Genomic DNA, 18,996 nt, shown 5'->3' with positions numbered 1-18,996 from the left:
TTAGAAAACTAAACCAAAACAAATAAAAAACAAAGTTAGATATGGTCTTGCATACCCATGATTCTGAGAAAATAAATCAAATATCAAAATTGCATATTCTTTGCAGAAGGGAACTGGCTTGGACATTTTTTTATGTTAAATAGCCAGCAGTGGTGGTCTTGTCATAACACTGCCTGAACATTTTAATCGGTTTAATGTGTCTTTAAATGAATGCCATTCCTTTTGCATGTGGAAGTTTGAACAACACTATCAACAATATATCCATTAGTGTATAACACTGATGAATTGAATTTCCACAACACAAGTGGATACGGTAAATGAGATTTAAAAGGAACACAAACAATATCACAATATACAGCAACAAATCTTGCAATATATCAACAAGCATGCCTATGTATGATTAACCCTACCTTTATTTTCAGGTAAAAAAATATAAAATTTTCTGCCATTGGAAGCACATGTACCTAAGCAGTTGAAAAGCCAATTAAAATATTATAATATATAAACAAGATCTAAAAATTAAACCGGGGTTAACTGGAAATGTAGGAAATGTTTGTCACAATCATTTAAAAAGTTTCAGGTGAAAACTTAACAATACATTACTGTAATCAACAGACATACACAACACAGGTTCATTTTCAAGTTGCATATTATAAGTAAAGTTTCAAAGTTACCTGTGATGAAAACAACAGATTTTACATACATAATTAATTAAGTCAACAAATCTAACCAAACAGCAGGTGAAAATTATTTTCTAGCTACCATATTATTATTCATGTTTGTGAACTGTCTCTTGCTTCTGCTAGGTCTACTACAATGGTCAGTAGAAGTCCTTTGACATAACAATTACTAGTAGTAAAACTAAATTTGGATGAATGGCAGTCCTCCTATAGGCAGTGCAGGAAGGGTGAAATAGTCTTGTTGAACTCACATCCGTCATACATACTTGACTCATTATATTTATTCTGAATATGACACCTCCACATCAGTGTGAGCACTGTCAGTGTATTCTGATGGTATGAAACATTTTGGTGGAATGCAATCATCTTGAGTAAACATAAAAAAAATATGTGTTTGGTAGAAGAAATATTGTGGAATAGTTTCAATTCCACTGAACTTTTGTTGAAATTCTAAATAGGGACTGTATTTTATTCCAAATTTTCAATTTATTTACCCATGATATTATTTTTGCACAGATCTCGACACCGTTTTAATTTAACTTTAGAATTTTTATATTGATTTGGTTATCACCTTTGTTTGACACTCAATAGCTGATGTATTCTTTGTGACGGAGTGTTTTAAACATTAATTCATTCAGTTCACTGGCATAGCCAGTGAGGGGCATTGGGGCAATAAACTCCCCCCCCCCCCCCCCCCCCCCCACACCTCTTTTTCTTCCACGTTCTGTATTTTCCTGTCACCCCATAACATGACTCGGACAATGTCACTGCCCACCCGAAAATGTGGGTGGCCCCGACAATATAAAGTCTGGGCTACACCAGTGATTCAGTTTGCATGCTTTGGGTGTTTTCCATCCCCTTGAACTTAAATCAGGGAAGGAATGATGGGACAAAAAAAGTGAAATATTTCCACTATCTTGGTAAACAGTGATCTAAACATGCAAAAACCCCAAAACAACCTATGTCAGAAATTTAACAACCTTTTTATCACTGCCCTCAAACACCCCCCTCCCCCCACCCCACTCCTCCCACTCCACCAGTTCAGTCTACATCTGCTAATGGGACAGGCAGTATCTAAATAAAACTGTTCATGTGGAACACACTATCTGCATGGTGCACATGTTAAGTTAACTGATGCATGTTCAAACTGCTTATTCAAATAACTGATGCACTGGTTCTTACCCCAGATGAAATGAATGAGAAGGTTAAAGGTATAATATAATGATATACCTAGACACGGTGACAAACATATTCCAGTGTCTTCTATCTGATATAATGAATACCCGGTACACACATTTAGAAGTGTAGCATAACATGTTGACATAAAATGGAGATGGTCTGTCCCAGATAAAATTAACAAAAAGCTTTTAAATGTACACAGGTATCTAATGTCTAGAAATTTAAGAATGCCCTAGTCATGCTAAAAACATGACAAATAAGAGGTAACTTAAAAAGTTGGAATGCATACACTAAGGAACATTGATATTTACAGATACTGGAATATTTACATTGAAGTTTTCAAAGCAGAAAACAAACAAGTTGTAAATTGTTAATATTAACATTTATAACTGTTATGGAATGCTTAGTTCGACAAATCTTGCAAATCAAACAATATTAAGAAACTGTTAATATATTAATACCTGGAAATGCTGGAATGCTGAATTCCTCCTACAAGATGTAACAATCAACAGTATTAAAATAGTTTAGTTATGCAAATTCTGGAATGTAAATCATCATCCCAGCTGATTTAATGAACAACGTAATCCATGTTTGATGGACAAAAGAAATGTTTTTAAACAAGGTTTGACCTGATTTCTGTCTTTTAATGCCCGTTTTATCTGCTGTACTTTCACAATTATTTGTTTTTAAGTCAAAAACCTCAATTATAAGTGCAACTCACAAGCATTCTGCATAGCCTGCAGACCTCCATGTGACAAGAATTGAGGAGTTATTAATAGGTAAATAACATAGATTATGGGGAGCCATTTGAGACATTACCATATTGATACCATATGAATTCACACAGTGGCCCTGGGTGCAAAATTCTGGACTGGTGGAAGGGACTCAGGGAGTGCTAACGGTCCACTGGTTAGGGGGTGCAATACTTGCCTTGCCACGGGCGCTGGGAACCCATGCTATGCCACTGAATTCACAAGCTGAGGGGAGCTAAAATTACTCTCCTTGATCTATTCTCAGGGGAGTGACGGGGAGTGCGAGTGATGGCTCCCCTTAAGAGGTCTGCAGATGTAATGATCGAGTGTTTCAAGTCCTGGACAGCTCTTTTGATTTCACAAATTCTACAATACTTCTAGGTTCTCCTGGCAGATGATCAAAAGGCTTAGACGTATCAAAGTGTTAAAACACGTGGTTACTCATTAGATTTAACAAGGTGTGGAATGCGTGCGTTCTAATAGATATCAAATGGTTTAGATCTAATAATTCATTAAATCATATCAAGCTCATTAACACATATAACCACCAAGTTATTAAATGGAATTAAATCTAAACTGCTCCATAGACCTCACACATTCTAGACTGCTTGGATGTGGTATTAGATCACATGCATCTCAAAACTTTTGTATTTGTAAAATATATAGAGATAGAGACCTTTATGTTGCTTACTCCTGTTGTCCACCTCCAAACCACGTATTTGACAATGCTAAATATTGTTTAAACCATGTGCATGTCATTAGATTTTGCTAATTCCAGAATTTTGTGATTGTAAAATATAGAAAGAGACTTTTATATAGGCTTACTCTTGTTGTCCAATCTCCAAATTGCATATGTGACAGTGATAAATATTGTTTAAACCATGTGCATGTCATTAGATTTTGCTAATTCCAGAATTTTGTGATTGTAAAATATAGAAAGAGACTTTTATATAGGCTTACTCTTGTTGTCCAATCTCCAAATAGCATATGTGACAATGATAAATATTGTTTAAAGATTTTGTGAATTCCGGAATGTTGTATTTGTAAAATAGAGAGAGAGAGACCTTTTGGTTGGCTAACTCCTGTTGTCCGACCTCCAAACCGTGTACGTGATCATGATAAATATTGTTTAAACTTTAGATTTTGCAAAGTCTGGAATGCTTGGATTCTCATACCAGATCTTGTAATGGATGAAGAATGCTGCAAACGCATTCTGAAAACTCTTGAGCGCCATGATGCACAGACACATGCAGTAGTTGTCAAGAGCCAGGTTGTAGAAGGGGTCCATGGCGTGGGCGGTAGCAAACATGTTCGCCGCCTCCTCAAACAGCTGCATCTCCATCATGGCGTAGCCGAGCACGGACCAGAGGAAAGGAATGTCGGAGTCGTAGACTTCCTCCATGAGATCGAGCAGGGCATTGCTGGCTTCCTTAGTGCGGTGCATCATCTTGTGGGAGAGGATGAGGATGAGGCGGGCCAGACTCGTGGACGGCATGATTACTTCTTCCTGGGCATCAACTTCATCCTGCAGAGGGTCTGGTAGAGTGACCTTAGAAAAGGGAATTGTTTTTTAAAAACAATGAAAGGAATGGAATTTTGTTAATTCTAAACTGACGGTGAGTGTGTTCTGTATTGTGATTGGTTAATTACATTATTTTTTCGGGATCAAATAGACAATAACACCCGGAAAGCTAATGACATCATTAAAGGTGACGTCATTAGCAATTGGAACAGGTGAAGTTGACGATTCAAGGGTCTACAGTTTGATTGTAGCCAGGTATTTTTTTCAAGAAATACCAAATATACAGTCAGTTCTGTAGAAAAACGATTCAGTTTACAATGGACATAACCATATTGAGTTTTTTTTATCTCTGGCTAACGCCTTCAGTCAAAAATAACATTTGCAGGATCAAATAGACAATAACACCCGCAAATCTAAAAACTCCACATGGTTATCTCCTAAATGACACTTCAAAGAATATTAACTATGGTTGTTTGGTTTATTTTAACATTTGGATAGCATGATTACTTCTCCCTGGGGATCAACTTCATCCTGCAGAGGATATGGCAGCATGACCGTAGGAAATGGAAATGGAACAAAATGAAAAGATCAAGAAAGAAAGGGACAGGAATGAACTGTTTGTTAATTAAATGACAGAGAATGTTAACTATGGCTGTTTGGTGTCCAACATAAGGTTTATTTTGACACTTGGATGACATGATTAATTCTCCCAGGGCATCAATTTCATCCTGCAGAGGATCTGGTAGAATGACATTAGGAAATGGAACACAATGAAAAGACCAATGAAAGGAAGGTTCAGTTCAAACTTATTTTGCATGACTATACCCTTCCAATATTCAGGCATGTCTCCCCTGGCTCCTACTCCTGGCACGAAGGAAAAATAATGGAATATTTGTTTAATGACACTTCAGAGCATTTTAAGCTATGGCTTAGCTGGCTGTTTGGTATCTAACATAATAAGGTTATTTTGACACTTGGTTGTAAGAGTGAGAGACAGAGACAATGAGAAATAGGTAAAGGAAACAGTTTGTTTTGTTTAACGACACCACTAGAGCACATTGATTTACTAACCATCAAATATTGGATGTCAAACATTTGGTAATTTTTAAATATGTCTTAGAGAGGAAACTCATTACATCTCACAGACAGGATAGCACATCACCCAGCCTTTGATATTCTAGTCATGGTGCACTGGTTGGAACGAGAAATAGCCCAATGGGTCCACCAATGGGGATTAATCCTAGACCATCAAGCGAAGACTTTACCACTGGGCTATGTCCCACCCCAGACATAGAGGAATGAAATCTGCTATCATCACATAGGCTAATCTTAACGAAATGTAGCAAGGAATCTTTTATATGCACTTTCCCATTAACGAGACAGTACATACTGAATCCTTTGATGTATAGGTCCCTGTTAGGGATGGGAAAAATAAATATCAAGGACACTGATCCTATGACCCATCATACCTTAAATGAGTACTCTACCACTGAGCTACTTCCCGCAGCCCAAAAGATCATTATGTCTTCAGTATGATTACAGCATAAATTATAGCAACTGCCTGTCAAAGCATTAAACTACTCAACAGGCTGAGTCAATATCGTTCTGTGTAAACAGTATTTAGATAAAGCAAGCTTATATTTGAAAACTGTTACGTGTCATAATGTATTTCCAGTTTCAAGTTACAGGCACAAGAGGCATGGACATGACTGCTCTTATTATTAACATCTTAAGTGATCAGTACATTGCTTATTTGTCTACATCCTATTCAACCTAACAGTCTGGTGTTTAATGCAACAAATCATTAATCTGTCTAATCTGAATGAAGTTTGTATCACATTAGTGTCTTAGATTCCTAAGCAGAGTCTATACTAGATTTTGTAAACCCTGGGTCTTATGAACCACTAACTAGACAAGAATAATAAGGAAAACAGTTCTCTCTCAAGAACTTAATGCAAAATATACATGAATAAAAAGAGACAAAACCCCAAGTAACTGTACCTTCTCAAGACCTCCAAACACAATATCTTCTGGATCCACACCCCGCTTCAAGGAATCCTCCAGGTACATGATGGCATCATCATAGTTACCCTGACTGTACAGGAAGTTGGCATATTTGACACAAACGCTCTGTTGAATCTCTATTGCTATTGCATCCTGGAAATTGAGATACACAAATTGTGTTCAACACACTAACTAGAAATGAGCTAGGATTACATGTGAGAAATTACCTCGATGAATAGTAACTGGAAATGGGCTAGGATTACATGTGAGAAATTACCTGGGAAGTATTGCTCTGATGATGATGAATAGTAACTGGAAATGGGCTAGGATTACATGTGAGAAATTACCTGGAAGTACTGCTCTGATGATGATGAATAGTAACTGGAAATGGGCTAGGATTACATGTGAGAAATTACCTGGAAGTACTGCTCTGATGATGATGAGTAGTAACTGGAAATGGGCTAGGATTATGAGTGAGAAATTATCTGGAAGTACTGCTCTGATGATGATGAATAGTAACTGGAAATGGGCTAGGATTACATGTGAGAAATTACCTGGAAGTACTGCTCTGATGATGATGAGTAGTAACTGGAAATGGGCTAGGTTTACGAGTGAGAAATTACCTGGAAGTACTGCTCTGATGATGATGAATAGTAACTGGAAATGGGCTAGGTTTACGAGTGAGAAATTACCTGGAAGTACTGCTCTGATGATGATGAATAGTAACTGGAAATGGGCTAGGTTTACGAGTGAGAAATTACCTGGAAGTATTGCTCTGATGATGATGAATAGTAACTGGAAATGGGCTAGGTTTACGAGTGAGAAATTACCTGGAAGTACTGCTCTGATGATGATGAATAGTAACTGGAAATGGGCTAGGTTTACGAGTGAGAAATTACCTGGAAGTACTGCTGTGATGATGATGAATAGTAACTGGAAATGGGCTAGGATTGCATGTGAGAAATTACCTGGAAGTACTGCTCTGATGATGATGAGTAGTAACTGGAAATGGGCTAGGATTATGAGTGAGAAATTACCTGGAAGTACTGCTGTGATGATGATGAATAGTAACTGGAAATGGGCTAGGATTACATGTGAGAAATTACCTGGGAAGTATTGCTCTGATGATGATGAATAGTAACTGGAAATGGGCTAGGATTATGAGTGAGAAATTACTAGGAAGTACTGCTCTGATGATGATGAGTAGTAACTGGAAATGGGCTAGGATTATGAGTGAGAAATTACCTGGAAGTACTGCTGTGATGATGATGAATAGTAACTGGAAATGGGCTAGGATTGCATGTAAGAAATTACCTGGAAGTACTGCTCTGATGATGATGAGTAGTAACTGGAAATGGGCTAGGATTATGAGTGAGAAATTACCTGGAAGTACTGCTGTGATGATGATGAATAGTAACTGGAAATGGGCTAGGATTGCATGTGAGAAATTACCTGGAAGTACTGCTCTGATGATGATGAGTAGTAACTGGAAATGGGCTAGGATTATGAGTGAGAAATTATCTGGAAGTACTGCTCTGATGATGATGAATAGTAACTGGAAATGGGCTAGGATTATGAGTGAGAAATTATCTGGAAGTACTGCTCTGATGATGATGAATAGTAACTGGAAATGGGCTAGGTTTACGAGTGAGAAATTACCTGGAAGTACTGCTGTGATGATGATGAATAGTAACTGGAAATGGGCTAGGATTGCATGTGAGAAATTACCTGGAAGTACTGCTATGATGATGATGAGTAGTAACTGGAAATGGGATAGGAATATGTGTGAGAAATTACTGTGAAGTATTTCTTTCAAGATGTTGAGTAGTAACTGGAAGTGGACTAGGACTACACGAGAAAGTACCTTGAAGATGCTGATTAGTAACCAGAAATGGGCTAGACTTATGCGTGAAAAATTACCTGGAAGTACTGCTCTGCAGCAAGAATCATCTCCAGCTCCTGGTCAATTGACTCGCAGATGCAAGCCTTCACATAGCACATGGTTGCTAGGTTACCGAGTGATGTGCACATCTCTGGCCCAAGTCCCCCGTCATGCAGTTCCCGGTACACCTCCAGACTCTCTTTGTATGAGTCGATGGCTTTGTCCACGTCTCCAGCTATCGAGTGCATCTGACCTGTTACCAGAAAAACCCCCAATGAGATACATACATATACATGTACACAAAACAAGTAACTTCATGATATAAAACCTGGCAACAGTGACCCAATGGCTGGTCTATAAAATGTGTTGGATATTGTGATTGTCTCGAAATAATCCAGGTGTGGCTTAACTGTCTTCAGTCTATAATTATTATCACTTACGTATTGGTCTGATACATCTAGCAGTTATACATTCTTTGCTATGAGAAAAATCCCGGAGAGCTGAAGACCACTCTCGTGATATGGTGCTAGGTTAGCAATTACATACAGTTTTAAATAAAATGTATTTAAAAAATGCTGCTTTCTTAAAACTTCCCAGGTGATTGTTGAGGGAAGTGCAAATGATCACTCACCTTTCCTGGCAAATACTGGTTACATAATTAATGAACTTACCAAGACTGTTGATTATACAAACAAGATCCCCTTGATACAGACAGAGCTACAGGTCAAAATATTTTTTAAATATTTATAGCATATAAAGTTCCATGTTTTTGTATTACACTTTAGTCTGCCACTTCTAACCAGGTGTTGATCCATGTGGAGTCACAGAGGGGTGCATGCCCTCCCTTTTTTTGACAACATAAACACAATAAAATAAATAAAAGCCTATAAAAACTCACATGTCCAGTATTCCTCTTTCACAAACCCCTGAATCCATGCCTGCTAACAATTATAATTACTGAACTTACCTAGTGTGTAGAGTGTGCTGACAAGATCTCCTTTGATATCATCCTCCAGAACATCCTGGATGTCTCTAGCCTGTTCCAGGTAGTGCACAGCATTCTGGTACTGCTTCATGCTAATGTGGGCATCCGCCGAGCGACTCAGCAACTGGTTGTGGAGGGCCATGTCCTCGGATGCCCGATTCAGGGCAATGTCTGCCTCAATGTCCGAGATGGTCTGCTGTTCTATCGCATGAGCCAAGTCATCTGCTGCATGGTCACCAAATTCAAGAGCCTCATTGTAGTAAACCAGAGCAGTCTTGTAATCATACTGTGCAAAGTAACAGTCGCCAAGAATCTGAAGAATCCTCATGAACTGACGCTTCTCTCTGACCTTTGACATCTTCATCAGCTCACGTCCAACATTGAGGTATTTGATGGCCTTGTGCTGAAGATTGAGAACATTGTAAGAGTTTCCAAGAATGTACAAGTTCTGACAGATGATCCAGAATTTCTCCCGAGTCAGATTTGGCATGGACTCCTCGTACAGGTTCCAGAAGATTTCGAAAGCCTGATAGCACATGGACACACACTTGTGGTAGGTTTTCATCTTGTAGTAGCTGATGCCCAGCAAGGAATGGAGCAGAGCTCGGAGAAAAGAGTCGTGGGTCACTCCGTGGGAGCGCTGCAACTGCCGCACCATCATTAGGGCGAGCTCAAACACGTGTGCTGAACGAGGATACACATGTAGCATGAACGTGGACACGCCAAGCATGCACAGCACATGGGCATTCATCGACAGCGACTCCTTCCCGTGAATCATTGATGCCCGGAAGTATTGCATTGCTCGCTCATAACAGTCCAGAGCTTCGGGGTATTCCTTCAGAACAAAATGGCAGTCGCCAAGTTTCATGACTGCCTTGGCAACGAGATGTATCTGTTTTTCGTCACTGTTCTCCAGGACACTCAGACTCTCTCGGTAGCACCGTATCGCTTCGTTTATAACTGTCACATTTTTTGCTGGGGTCGGCAGTTCCTGTGACCTCATATTTTCTGGACTAGATTCCCCACTCTCTGTGTCATCCGACGCTTCTCTTTCGAAAAATTCTCGCACAGCATTAATTATTTCATTATGCAAAGCGTCCTCACTAAGCACATCAAAGACATAAGCATTACCAATATCGATAAGCACCAAAGACACCTCTCGGTGAGCCTCATGATCCTGCAGGTCACGGAATATGCCGAGAGCATTCTCAAGATTGATCATGCCTTTACACATGTCTCCCTGCCGCAGACACAACAGCCCAATGTTCTGCATTAGCTGAGCACTGAAACGCAGCATTCTCACTGTACCATCCTGTATGTTGTCAACTATCTCCAGCACTTCCTCCGTGAGCAGCTCGGCTTTCTGGAATTCGTTCTCCTCCAGAAGCCTCGAAACCACCTTGTGGAAGACTTTAGCTATGGTCAGTTTGATGGGGCGTTCCAGCACAGGTGATGTCAACACTTTGACCTCATCCACAACAGCAGATGGCTCAGATTCAGAGTCTGCTGGACAATCCAGCTGCTCTTCTGATTCTTCTGACTCTTCTGACAAACGTGCTGGAGCTTGAGACACAAGCTCCGTTATACCTTCCACTTCAAATGTCTTCCTTTCTTCCAAAAAGAAAGACCAGCCACTCGTATCTACTTTGCCTGCAGCAAGCTCAAACGCTAATGAATGTTCCTTCACAGGACTATCTAATTTTGCCTTGTCATCAACATCTATATCAGAGTAGTTTCCAGTGTCACTAGTAGCTAAGGACTCTAAACTTTCAATCTGAGGGTCAGAGGAGCCAATGTCTGAGCCTGTTACTTTATGATTTAATGTCTCCTCCATTATCTCCTTCACATTATTGCTGCTCAGCCTCCTGTGGCAGTAGAACAAGATCCTTTTGAACCAGTTAGCATTGCCGGCGTTCACCAGCTGGGACAGGGGAGTGTCGTGGAGACTCTCCATACTGAAGGCTTGGCTGAGGTACTGAGACTGATACTGTCGCGGAACTATCCCCAGCAGGTTGGACACGGAAAACCTGTATGGCGCCGATGGCATCTGACCCAGTGTGTTGTGCGCACTGGCGGGGTCAATCACCTCCCAGTTCTGCTTGAGCCACGTGTGGATGGTCCGCGCAATGACGTCCCGTAACCCATGGCAACGGTTCTCTGCCCACACCCTCTGTCCTTTGTAATACTCGTGCCTCTTGTTGTCCTTCTCGTTGACCATCTCTGTGGCACACATCTCGATGGCTTCCTGCAGCAGTGTGGTGGCATGGATGCACAGCCACAGCCACTCCAGAGGGCTGTGTCGACTCGTTCTGCTCTTCCTCGTGCACACCTCGGCCAGACCAAAGTGGATGTCGATCAGCGTGTGGTCATTGGCCTCTGGTTTGTCCTGTAAGTGTTTGTAAGTCTTCAGGAAGAGTCTCTCAGCCTCAGCGAGGTCGAGGTATTCCAAGTTCTTCTGGGCTCTCACGAGCAGCTGTGACGTGTCCAGCCCAGCTTCTGGGTCCTCCTCCTCTTCTTCATCCTCGTCCACTGTTATCATCTGAAATAAAAATATGGTTTTAAAAGTTAAAGGTTTTTGTTGTTGTTGTTCAATTAGCCTACACCGCTGAAGCACATTGATTAAATATTAATCATATTGGCTATTGGTTATCAAACATTTGGTAATTTTTGATACATTGACTTAGAGGAAGTCAGCTACATTTTCCCATTATCAATAGGTGATCTTTTATATGCATTTTTCCACTGACAGGACAGCACATACTATTGCTTTTGAAAAGAAAAAAAAACTATTAGAAAATGGGTCCAATGAGGTGGTTTGATTCTATGATGCAGCACCTCAGGCGAGTTCTCTATAAATAGACTGAGCTAGATCCTGTCCTGGCTACAAATTGTTTAAAGATTTATTGTTGGCATACATTAATAGCGTGTTGTGTCAATGTCATTATTTATGTCCAGGTTGATAATGCACTTAAGTCAATGGACTTTCAAAGTCAAAAGTTTGTTTTGTTTAACGACACCACTAGAGCACATTGATTTATTAATCATCGGTTATTGGATGTCAAACATTTGGTAATTGTTTTTACATGTAGTCTTAATTCAGAGAAAACATGCTATAGTTTTCTTTTATATGCACCATCCCACAAACAGGACAGCAGGTTCTTGGTTGTCAAAAATGTATTCCATAAAAATATTATAAACATTATTACATATTATTATTATGAAATACAAATATAAGAAAGAAAATGACATTTCAGTTTTGTTAATTAATACATTTTGATATACATGTGTGTCAAACAAGAACATTTATGATACATGTAGCCACCATAATGGACACTTAGCTTTGTAAATAAGAAACACCAAAGGATTAGTAATAACCAGTCGTGACGTCATCTCATTTGTTATACTCGGTCAGTACATGCTTGGGACACAGAACATGTCTGTAAAACAACACACCTACATACATGTATAGGTATATATCCGTATTGTACTGGACAGTGGGTTTATGGGCAAAATGCCCAAAACAAAGAACTGTAGGTTGTAATAGTTTGTAGACAGACATGTTTTCTTTTATTGTTATATATAGATACAGGCCCTCTGAGAAAGCAGCTGAGGCTTGGATCATAGAAGTAACAATGTATGTGTTTATTTTGGTGTATTTGCTTAGTTTATTTCTTATCACAGAAAATAAACATAATAGGCTGATTTTACAAAGCCTGTTTATGCCTTACACACATGTATCAAAGGCGTAGTGCCCATTACACACAGTACACATGTACGTAATGCAAAAAAATCTGGGAATAAGTTGAGGCTGTCTGTAATTGTTCTATAAAATATCCTCTTAAAATTGACTCGAAAAAATATTTAAAAAAAGCCTCAGAAAAGGCTCAGAATGCATCTACAGGCGTCCTTAGTTTCAAAATGTTCAAGGGAGGAGGCCCCGCCAAACGTTTTCTGGCTACGCCTCTGTGTAACTTCATATATTTACAATGTTTATAAACACCTATGTCTAAGATAAACAAGCTTCATAAATTTGCTACAATAAGATTGAAAAAATAAAAATAACTGCTACCTCCTCTTGATTTCGAGGTTTGGCCAAATGATTGTTCCTTTTTTTAAAACATGTATAATATAGTGAAAGCCCTCAGAACTGGCCCTCAGTAAACCAGAATTTCCTCCAAACTAGACTCCCAGTAAACCAGAATTCCCTCCAAACTAGACTCCCGGTAAACCAGAATTCCCTCCAAACTAGACTCTCTGTAAACTAGAATTCCCTCCAAACTAGACTCGCGGTAAACCAGAATTCCCTCCAAACTAGACTTTCGGTAAACCAGAATCCCCTCCAAACTAGACTCTCGGTAAACCAGAATTCCCTCCAAACTAGACTCTTGGTAAACCAGAATTCCCTCAGAACTGGCCCTCAGTAAACCAGAATTCCTTCAAAACTAGACTCAGTAAACCAGAATTCCCTTAAAACTGGCCCTCAGTAAACCAAAATTCCCTTCAAACTCAGGGCTTCTAGATTATGGTAGCCCTACTCCGATGGCAATTGATATTCAGTGTTGGGCTAGTAAATAACTACTATTGCCATGCCATGACGGCTAGTGAATTATTTTTGGTTAAATGTTGCAGTTAAGTCTATTTTGTAAATATGAATATCCTGCCCCACCCCACCTCCCAATGTTAGTGTTTTTGAGCTCTATTTCCCTCTTTGGGTATTATATTTGATTATTACTATTATTTAGTAAAATTGTATTAACTTAAAGTAAAGTAGGGCTAGTGAATTTTTAATTGTGGCTAGTACATTTGTAAAATCGCTGATCCCATGGCTAGTGGATTTTATAAAAATTCTAGAAGCCCTGAAATTACTCTCGGTAAACCAGAATTCCCTCAGAACTAGACTCTCGGTAAACCAGAATTCCCTCCAAACTAGACTCTCGGTAAACCAGAATTCTCTCCAAACTAGACTCTCGGTAAACCAGAATTCCCTCAGAACTAGACTCTCGGTAAACCAGAATTCCCTCCAAACTAGACTCTCGGTAAACCAGAATTCCCTCCAAACTAGATTCTCAGTAAACCAGAATTCCCTCCAAACTAGACTCTCGGTAAACCAGAATTCCCTCAGAACTTGACTCTCGGTAAACCAGAATTCCCTCAGAAATGGCCCTCAGTAAACCAGAATTCCCTCCAAACTAGACTCTCAGTAAACCAGAATTCCCTCCAAACTAGACTCCCAGTAAACCAGAATTCCCTCAGAACTGGCCCTCCGTAAACCAGAATTCCCTCAGAACTAGACTCTTGGTAAACCAGAATTCCCTCAGAACTGGCCCTCAGTAAACCAGAATTCCCTCAGAACTAGACTCTCGGTAAACCAGAATTCCCTCAGAACTAGACTCTTAGTAAACCAGAATTCCCTCAGAACTAGACTCCCAGTAAACCAGAATTCCCTCCAAACTAGACTCCCAGTAAACCAGAATTCCCTCAGAACTGGCCCTCAGTAAACCAGAATTCCCTCAGAACTAAACTCTCGGTAAACCAGAATTCCCTCCTAACTATAGATTCTCAGTAAACCAGAATTCCCTCCAAACTATAGATTCTCAGTAAACCAGAATTCCCTCCAAACTATAGACTCTCAGTAAACCAGAATTCCCTCCAAACTAGACTCTCAGTAAACCAGAATTCCCTCCAAACTATAGACTCTCAGTAAACCAGAATTCCCTCCAAACTATAGACTCTCAGTAAACCAGAATTCCCTCCAAACTATAGACTCTCAGTAAACCAGAATTCCCTCCAAACTAGACTCTCAGTAAACCAGAATTCCCTCCAAACTAGACTCTCAGTAAACCAGAATTCCCTCCAAACTATGGACTCCCGGTAAATCAGAATTTCCTGAAAAATTAATGTTTTTCATGGTTCCTTTTTAAACATCAGTACTGAACAGAACCTTTCTAAATCAGATACCCCTTACAACTGGACTTTTAACTTGGTCCTATGGGTGTATGGTTTAGAGGGGTTTTATTATAAAAAGAAACACAAAAACGATATAGCATTAACTTTTAAGTGTCAGGAGGGATCTAGCTATTGGAAGAACATTCGCCTTGGTGGACCTACATTGTATTCTCTAATTTTATTGGGGGTTTTCCATCCCAGTAACTGGATTATGACAGAATGTATGTGCTGTCCTGTCTGTGAGAAAGTACATATAAAAGATCCCTTGCTGCTGACAGAAAAATGTAGTGTTTTTTCTATAAGACTTTGTGTCAAAAATTACCAAACAGCCAATAATTAATAAATCTATGTGCTCTCGTGGCGTTGTAAAACAAACTAACTTCTTAAAGTGTCAGTCAATTATGACAACAGTAATTTGCATGTCTGACACACTATCGCACTTTTCCTTTTACAAAAACACTTGTGAGTCCTCAAGCCATTATTAGTGGACATTATTAACCACAACAGGCTACACAGATATTCAGATTAATGAACCTGCCGTGGTCTTTTATTACATTGCTGCTTTGCTGACAATCATTTTTATACCTTGGAGAGCAGTATTTAGTCCATAACTCCCACCATAAACCTGCATACCTAAAGACATCATTATTTCGGTGAAGACGTCAAGCAATTAGAAAGCTCTTGCCTTATTTCTCATTCTTAAAGCCTCACTGATATATAGCTAACAAATTATATCACTGAAACGGGCTCAGATCAAGATGAATCAGTAGAATTTCTAATAAACCTTCTAATAAATACAGTGTACATGTATATGGCACATGTGTTTATATGTGGAGTTATACACACATAGTTTATACAGTCTGTATGTGCATTTTGAAGAATATCTTCATATTTACCCAGAATTAAAACTAATCTATAAATCTGAATATCCAATGTACACTGAAACCTCTCAAAACCGGACCCTCTGTAAACCCGAATTCCCTCAAAACCGGATGTTTTTTTTATGGTCTGTTTTTAAATATCTGTATATAAGAGAACCTCTCTAAACTGGATACCTCTTAAAACCAGACTTTTTACTTGGTCCGGAGGGTGTCCGGTTTAGAGGAGTTTCACTGTATCAGCAGGGCTCGAACATAAGAATTGGTCTCCCACAATAATTAAAACAAAATTTGCCATGGATGAAGCAACCCACTGATGGCTGCCTACAGCAGTTTTTTTTAAAAGTGTCTTTTTGCAGCAAACAATCAAGACTTAATTAGAAGATTTTGCTGTATGTACACATATTTCAAAATTACAAATATTATACACTGGCAGATAATGTACACAAGGTGTATACATTTTGCTATACAAAGGTGCCATTGGTCATACTCCTAAAATACGGTAATTTATATCTCAATGATGGCAATTGCTGTTGGTGTCGTCATTAAGTTCGAGCCCTGTATCAAAATGTCCATACACAAAGATTAAATATAAAATAAAACTTTAAAAATATATTCAAGAATTCTGCTGTAACTAAACTATGTATGCATTTATACGTACAGCATTTAAAGATCGCTTCTATCAATGTAAAAACAGATTTTATGCATGCAAAAGTACATCTAAACTGTATATGTATATACATGTACACACTCTGCTCACCATTGGACACTTCACTGCTGTTATGCACATCTGTGAACAGTCTTGCACACATAATCATACTGAGAAATGCACAAGCACAAATACACACACACACACACACACACCTAAAGCAAATATACCTAGACCCATATACTCAGCATGACTACATATATACAATACTCTCAACATCTTTCAGGCCAAGCATGTTTTGAACTTCAACTCGGAATTTACTTTTCAACCTAACATAAATACAACTCCAGAGTGTCTCTTTTACTGCACTTAGTTTTTTTGTTTTTGTTGCATTTACCATAATTTGACACCCAATAGCTGACATATTTTTCGTGCTGGGGTGTCATTAAACATTCATTTATTCATTCTTTTACTCCAGGGCGGGATGTACCCCAGTGGTAAAGCACTTGCATGATGCGCAGCCGGTTTGGGAGCGATCCCCGTCGGTGGGCCCATTGGGCTATTTCTTGTTCCAGCCAGTGCACCACAACTGGTATATCAAAGGCCGTGGCATGTGTTATCCTGTCTGTGCATATAAAAGATTCCTTACTAATGAAAAAAATGTAGCTGGTTTCCTTTCTAAGACTTCATGTCAAAAATTACCAAATGTTTGACATCCAATGGCCAATCGTTAATTAATCAATGTTTTCTAGTGGTGTCGTTAAACAAAACAAACTTAACATTTACTGCATCTAATTTCCTCCTACAACCTATCCCCCAAAAAAGAATCCTGCAAACAGAAACAAACATTTACAGTTACATGTAGCTCAATGAAGGGATACGATACTCGCTGGATAATAAAAGCTGGAATGGTCTTTAAAGATGCAGACCCTAGTTTTAACCTGTACAAAATGGACACTAAGTTTAGTTAATTTACAAACCTGTAACGTCTGTGACATTAAAACAGGAAATATCCTTAAAAATAGACCAGAACTAGAATCAATAAACCACTACTTCTCAGATGCACATGCATTTTTAAAAATACGAAAAATGCAATTTTTGGTATTAGAAAGACCAGGATGACCAAAAACACTTTGGTTCTACGGAAATGGATAATCTAAAGAATACAAGTAATGTTTGATTTCAATGATCATTAACGGCTCTAATAGTGAAAAATATGCTGTAGTGTTTAAAAACTAGGGTCTGTCCCTTTAAGAAACTGAAAACCTATATCATATAACTTTTATTATAAAAGTAATTTTTATAGTTTACGTTTACGTTTTTGTTCAAATTAGTGTTGGAAATTAGTTGGAATTTCATGATTGATCATCAATTATAATAGGTATGCACCAACTGTACAACTTTTGATCATATAATAAGAATTACATGAACTTTGAATTTGAATTATTAAGACTATTCACCTGTTGTCATTTTCTTCATTATAGAAGCTACACATTTTACCTTTATTAGCTATTCAGTATCTGTTTTCTTTATGTGCACATGAAAGCAAACCCAAACCCCAGCATATTTACATCAATTCCATTATTTAAACTATAGGAACAATTACAGTTAACATTTTCCATTACATCCATAGAGCCCACCCGATCAACTTTCTTGTATAATCAATATTTTACTATCCTAACAATGATGTGTGTGTGTGTGTGTGTGTGTGTGTGTGTGTGTGTGTGTGTGTGTGTGTGTGTAATGGTCAAATATTTGACTAATCTAACAATTGGGGGTAATGGTAAGATATTTTACTAACCCTAACCCTAAAAATAGGGGTGTGTGTGTGTAATGGTGAGATATTTCACAGGTCAAGGAAATTGAGAATGGTACTTCATTCTCCATAAATTCAAATGTTGATAAGCTGTGTGTTATTTAAATATAAGATACACATACCACACATATGTATGGGTTTCAACAGTAAAAAAAAGTAAAGTTTGTTTTATTTAAAGACGCCACTAGAGCACATTGATTTTTTATCTTATCAAACATATGGTCATTCTGACACTGTTTTTAGAGGAAACCCGCTGTCACCACATAGGCTACTCTTTTATGACAGGCAGCAAGGGATCTTTTATTTGCGCTTCCCGGGTTTCAACAGAAACAGTTGTATAAATGAATAACAAAGATCATTCTGAGTCAGTCTGTGAAGACATTTGATATTTTGCGGTAACCTGTACATGAGATACCAAACACTACACTTATTTTGATACATATATATATATATACCGGTATATATATGGTTCTATTTCTCATTCCAGCAAGAAAGAAAGAAATGTTTTATTTAACGACGCACTCAACACATTTTATTTACAGTTATATGGCATCAGACATATGGTTAAGGACCACACAGATATTGAGAGGAAACCCACTGTCGCCACTTCATGGGCTACTCTTTTCAATTAGCAGCAAGGGATCTTTTATATGCACCACAGACAGGGTAGTACATACCACAGCCTTTGATATCATGTACCAGT

The 18,996-nt window shown here is 38.6% G+C and overlaps 1 protein-coding gene across 1 annotated transcript in view; it reads right to left on the bottom strand.

Annotated features, from left to right (window-relative positions):
• Nucleotides 1–395: 395 nt before the first annotated feature.
• Nucleotides 396–18,996, bottom strand: part of LOC121384811 — a 39,059-nt gene continuing 20,458 nt past the window's right edge. Inside the window, exons 3-6 of the mRNA XM_041515404.1 lie at nt 8,987–11,543; nt 8,058–8,272; nt 6,135–6,290; nt 396–4,160 (exon numbers count right to left, since the gene is read on the bottom strand). Coding sequence (XP_041371338.1) covers nt 3,741–4,160; nt 6,135–6,290; nt 8,058–8,272; nt 8,987–11,543 — 3,348 coding nt within the window. The 3' untranslated portion in view covers nt 396–3,740. The remainder of the gene's footprint in view (nt 4,161–6,134; nt 6,291–8,057; nt 8,273–8,986; nt 11,544–18,996) is intronic.

This window comes from Gigantopelta aegis, chromosome 2 (assembly GCF_016097555.1).
Source record: "Gigantopelta aegis isolate Gae_Host chromosome 2, Gae_host_genome, whole genome shotgun sequence".
Classification (NCBI taxonomy): domain Eukaryota; kingdom Metazoa; phylum Mollusca; class Gastropoda; order Neomphalida; family Peltospiridae; genus Gigantopelta; species Gigantopelta aegis.
The sequence above is the reverse complement of the archived record's forward strand: the minus strand, read 5'-3'. Positions and strand labels throughout refer to the sequence as shown.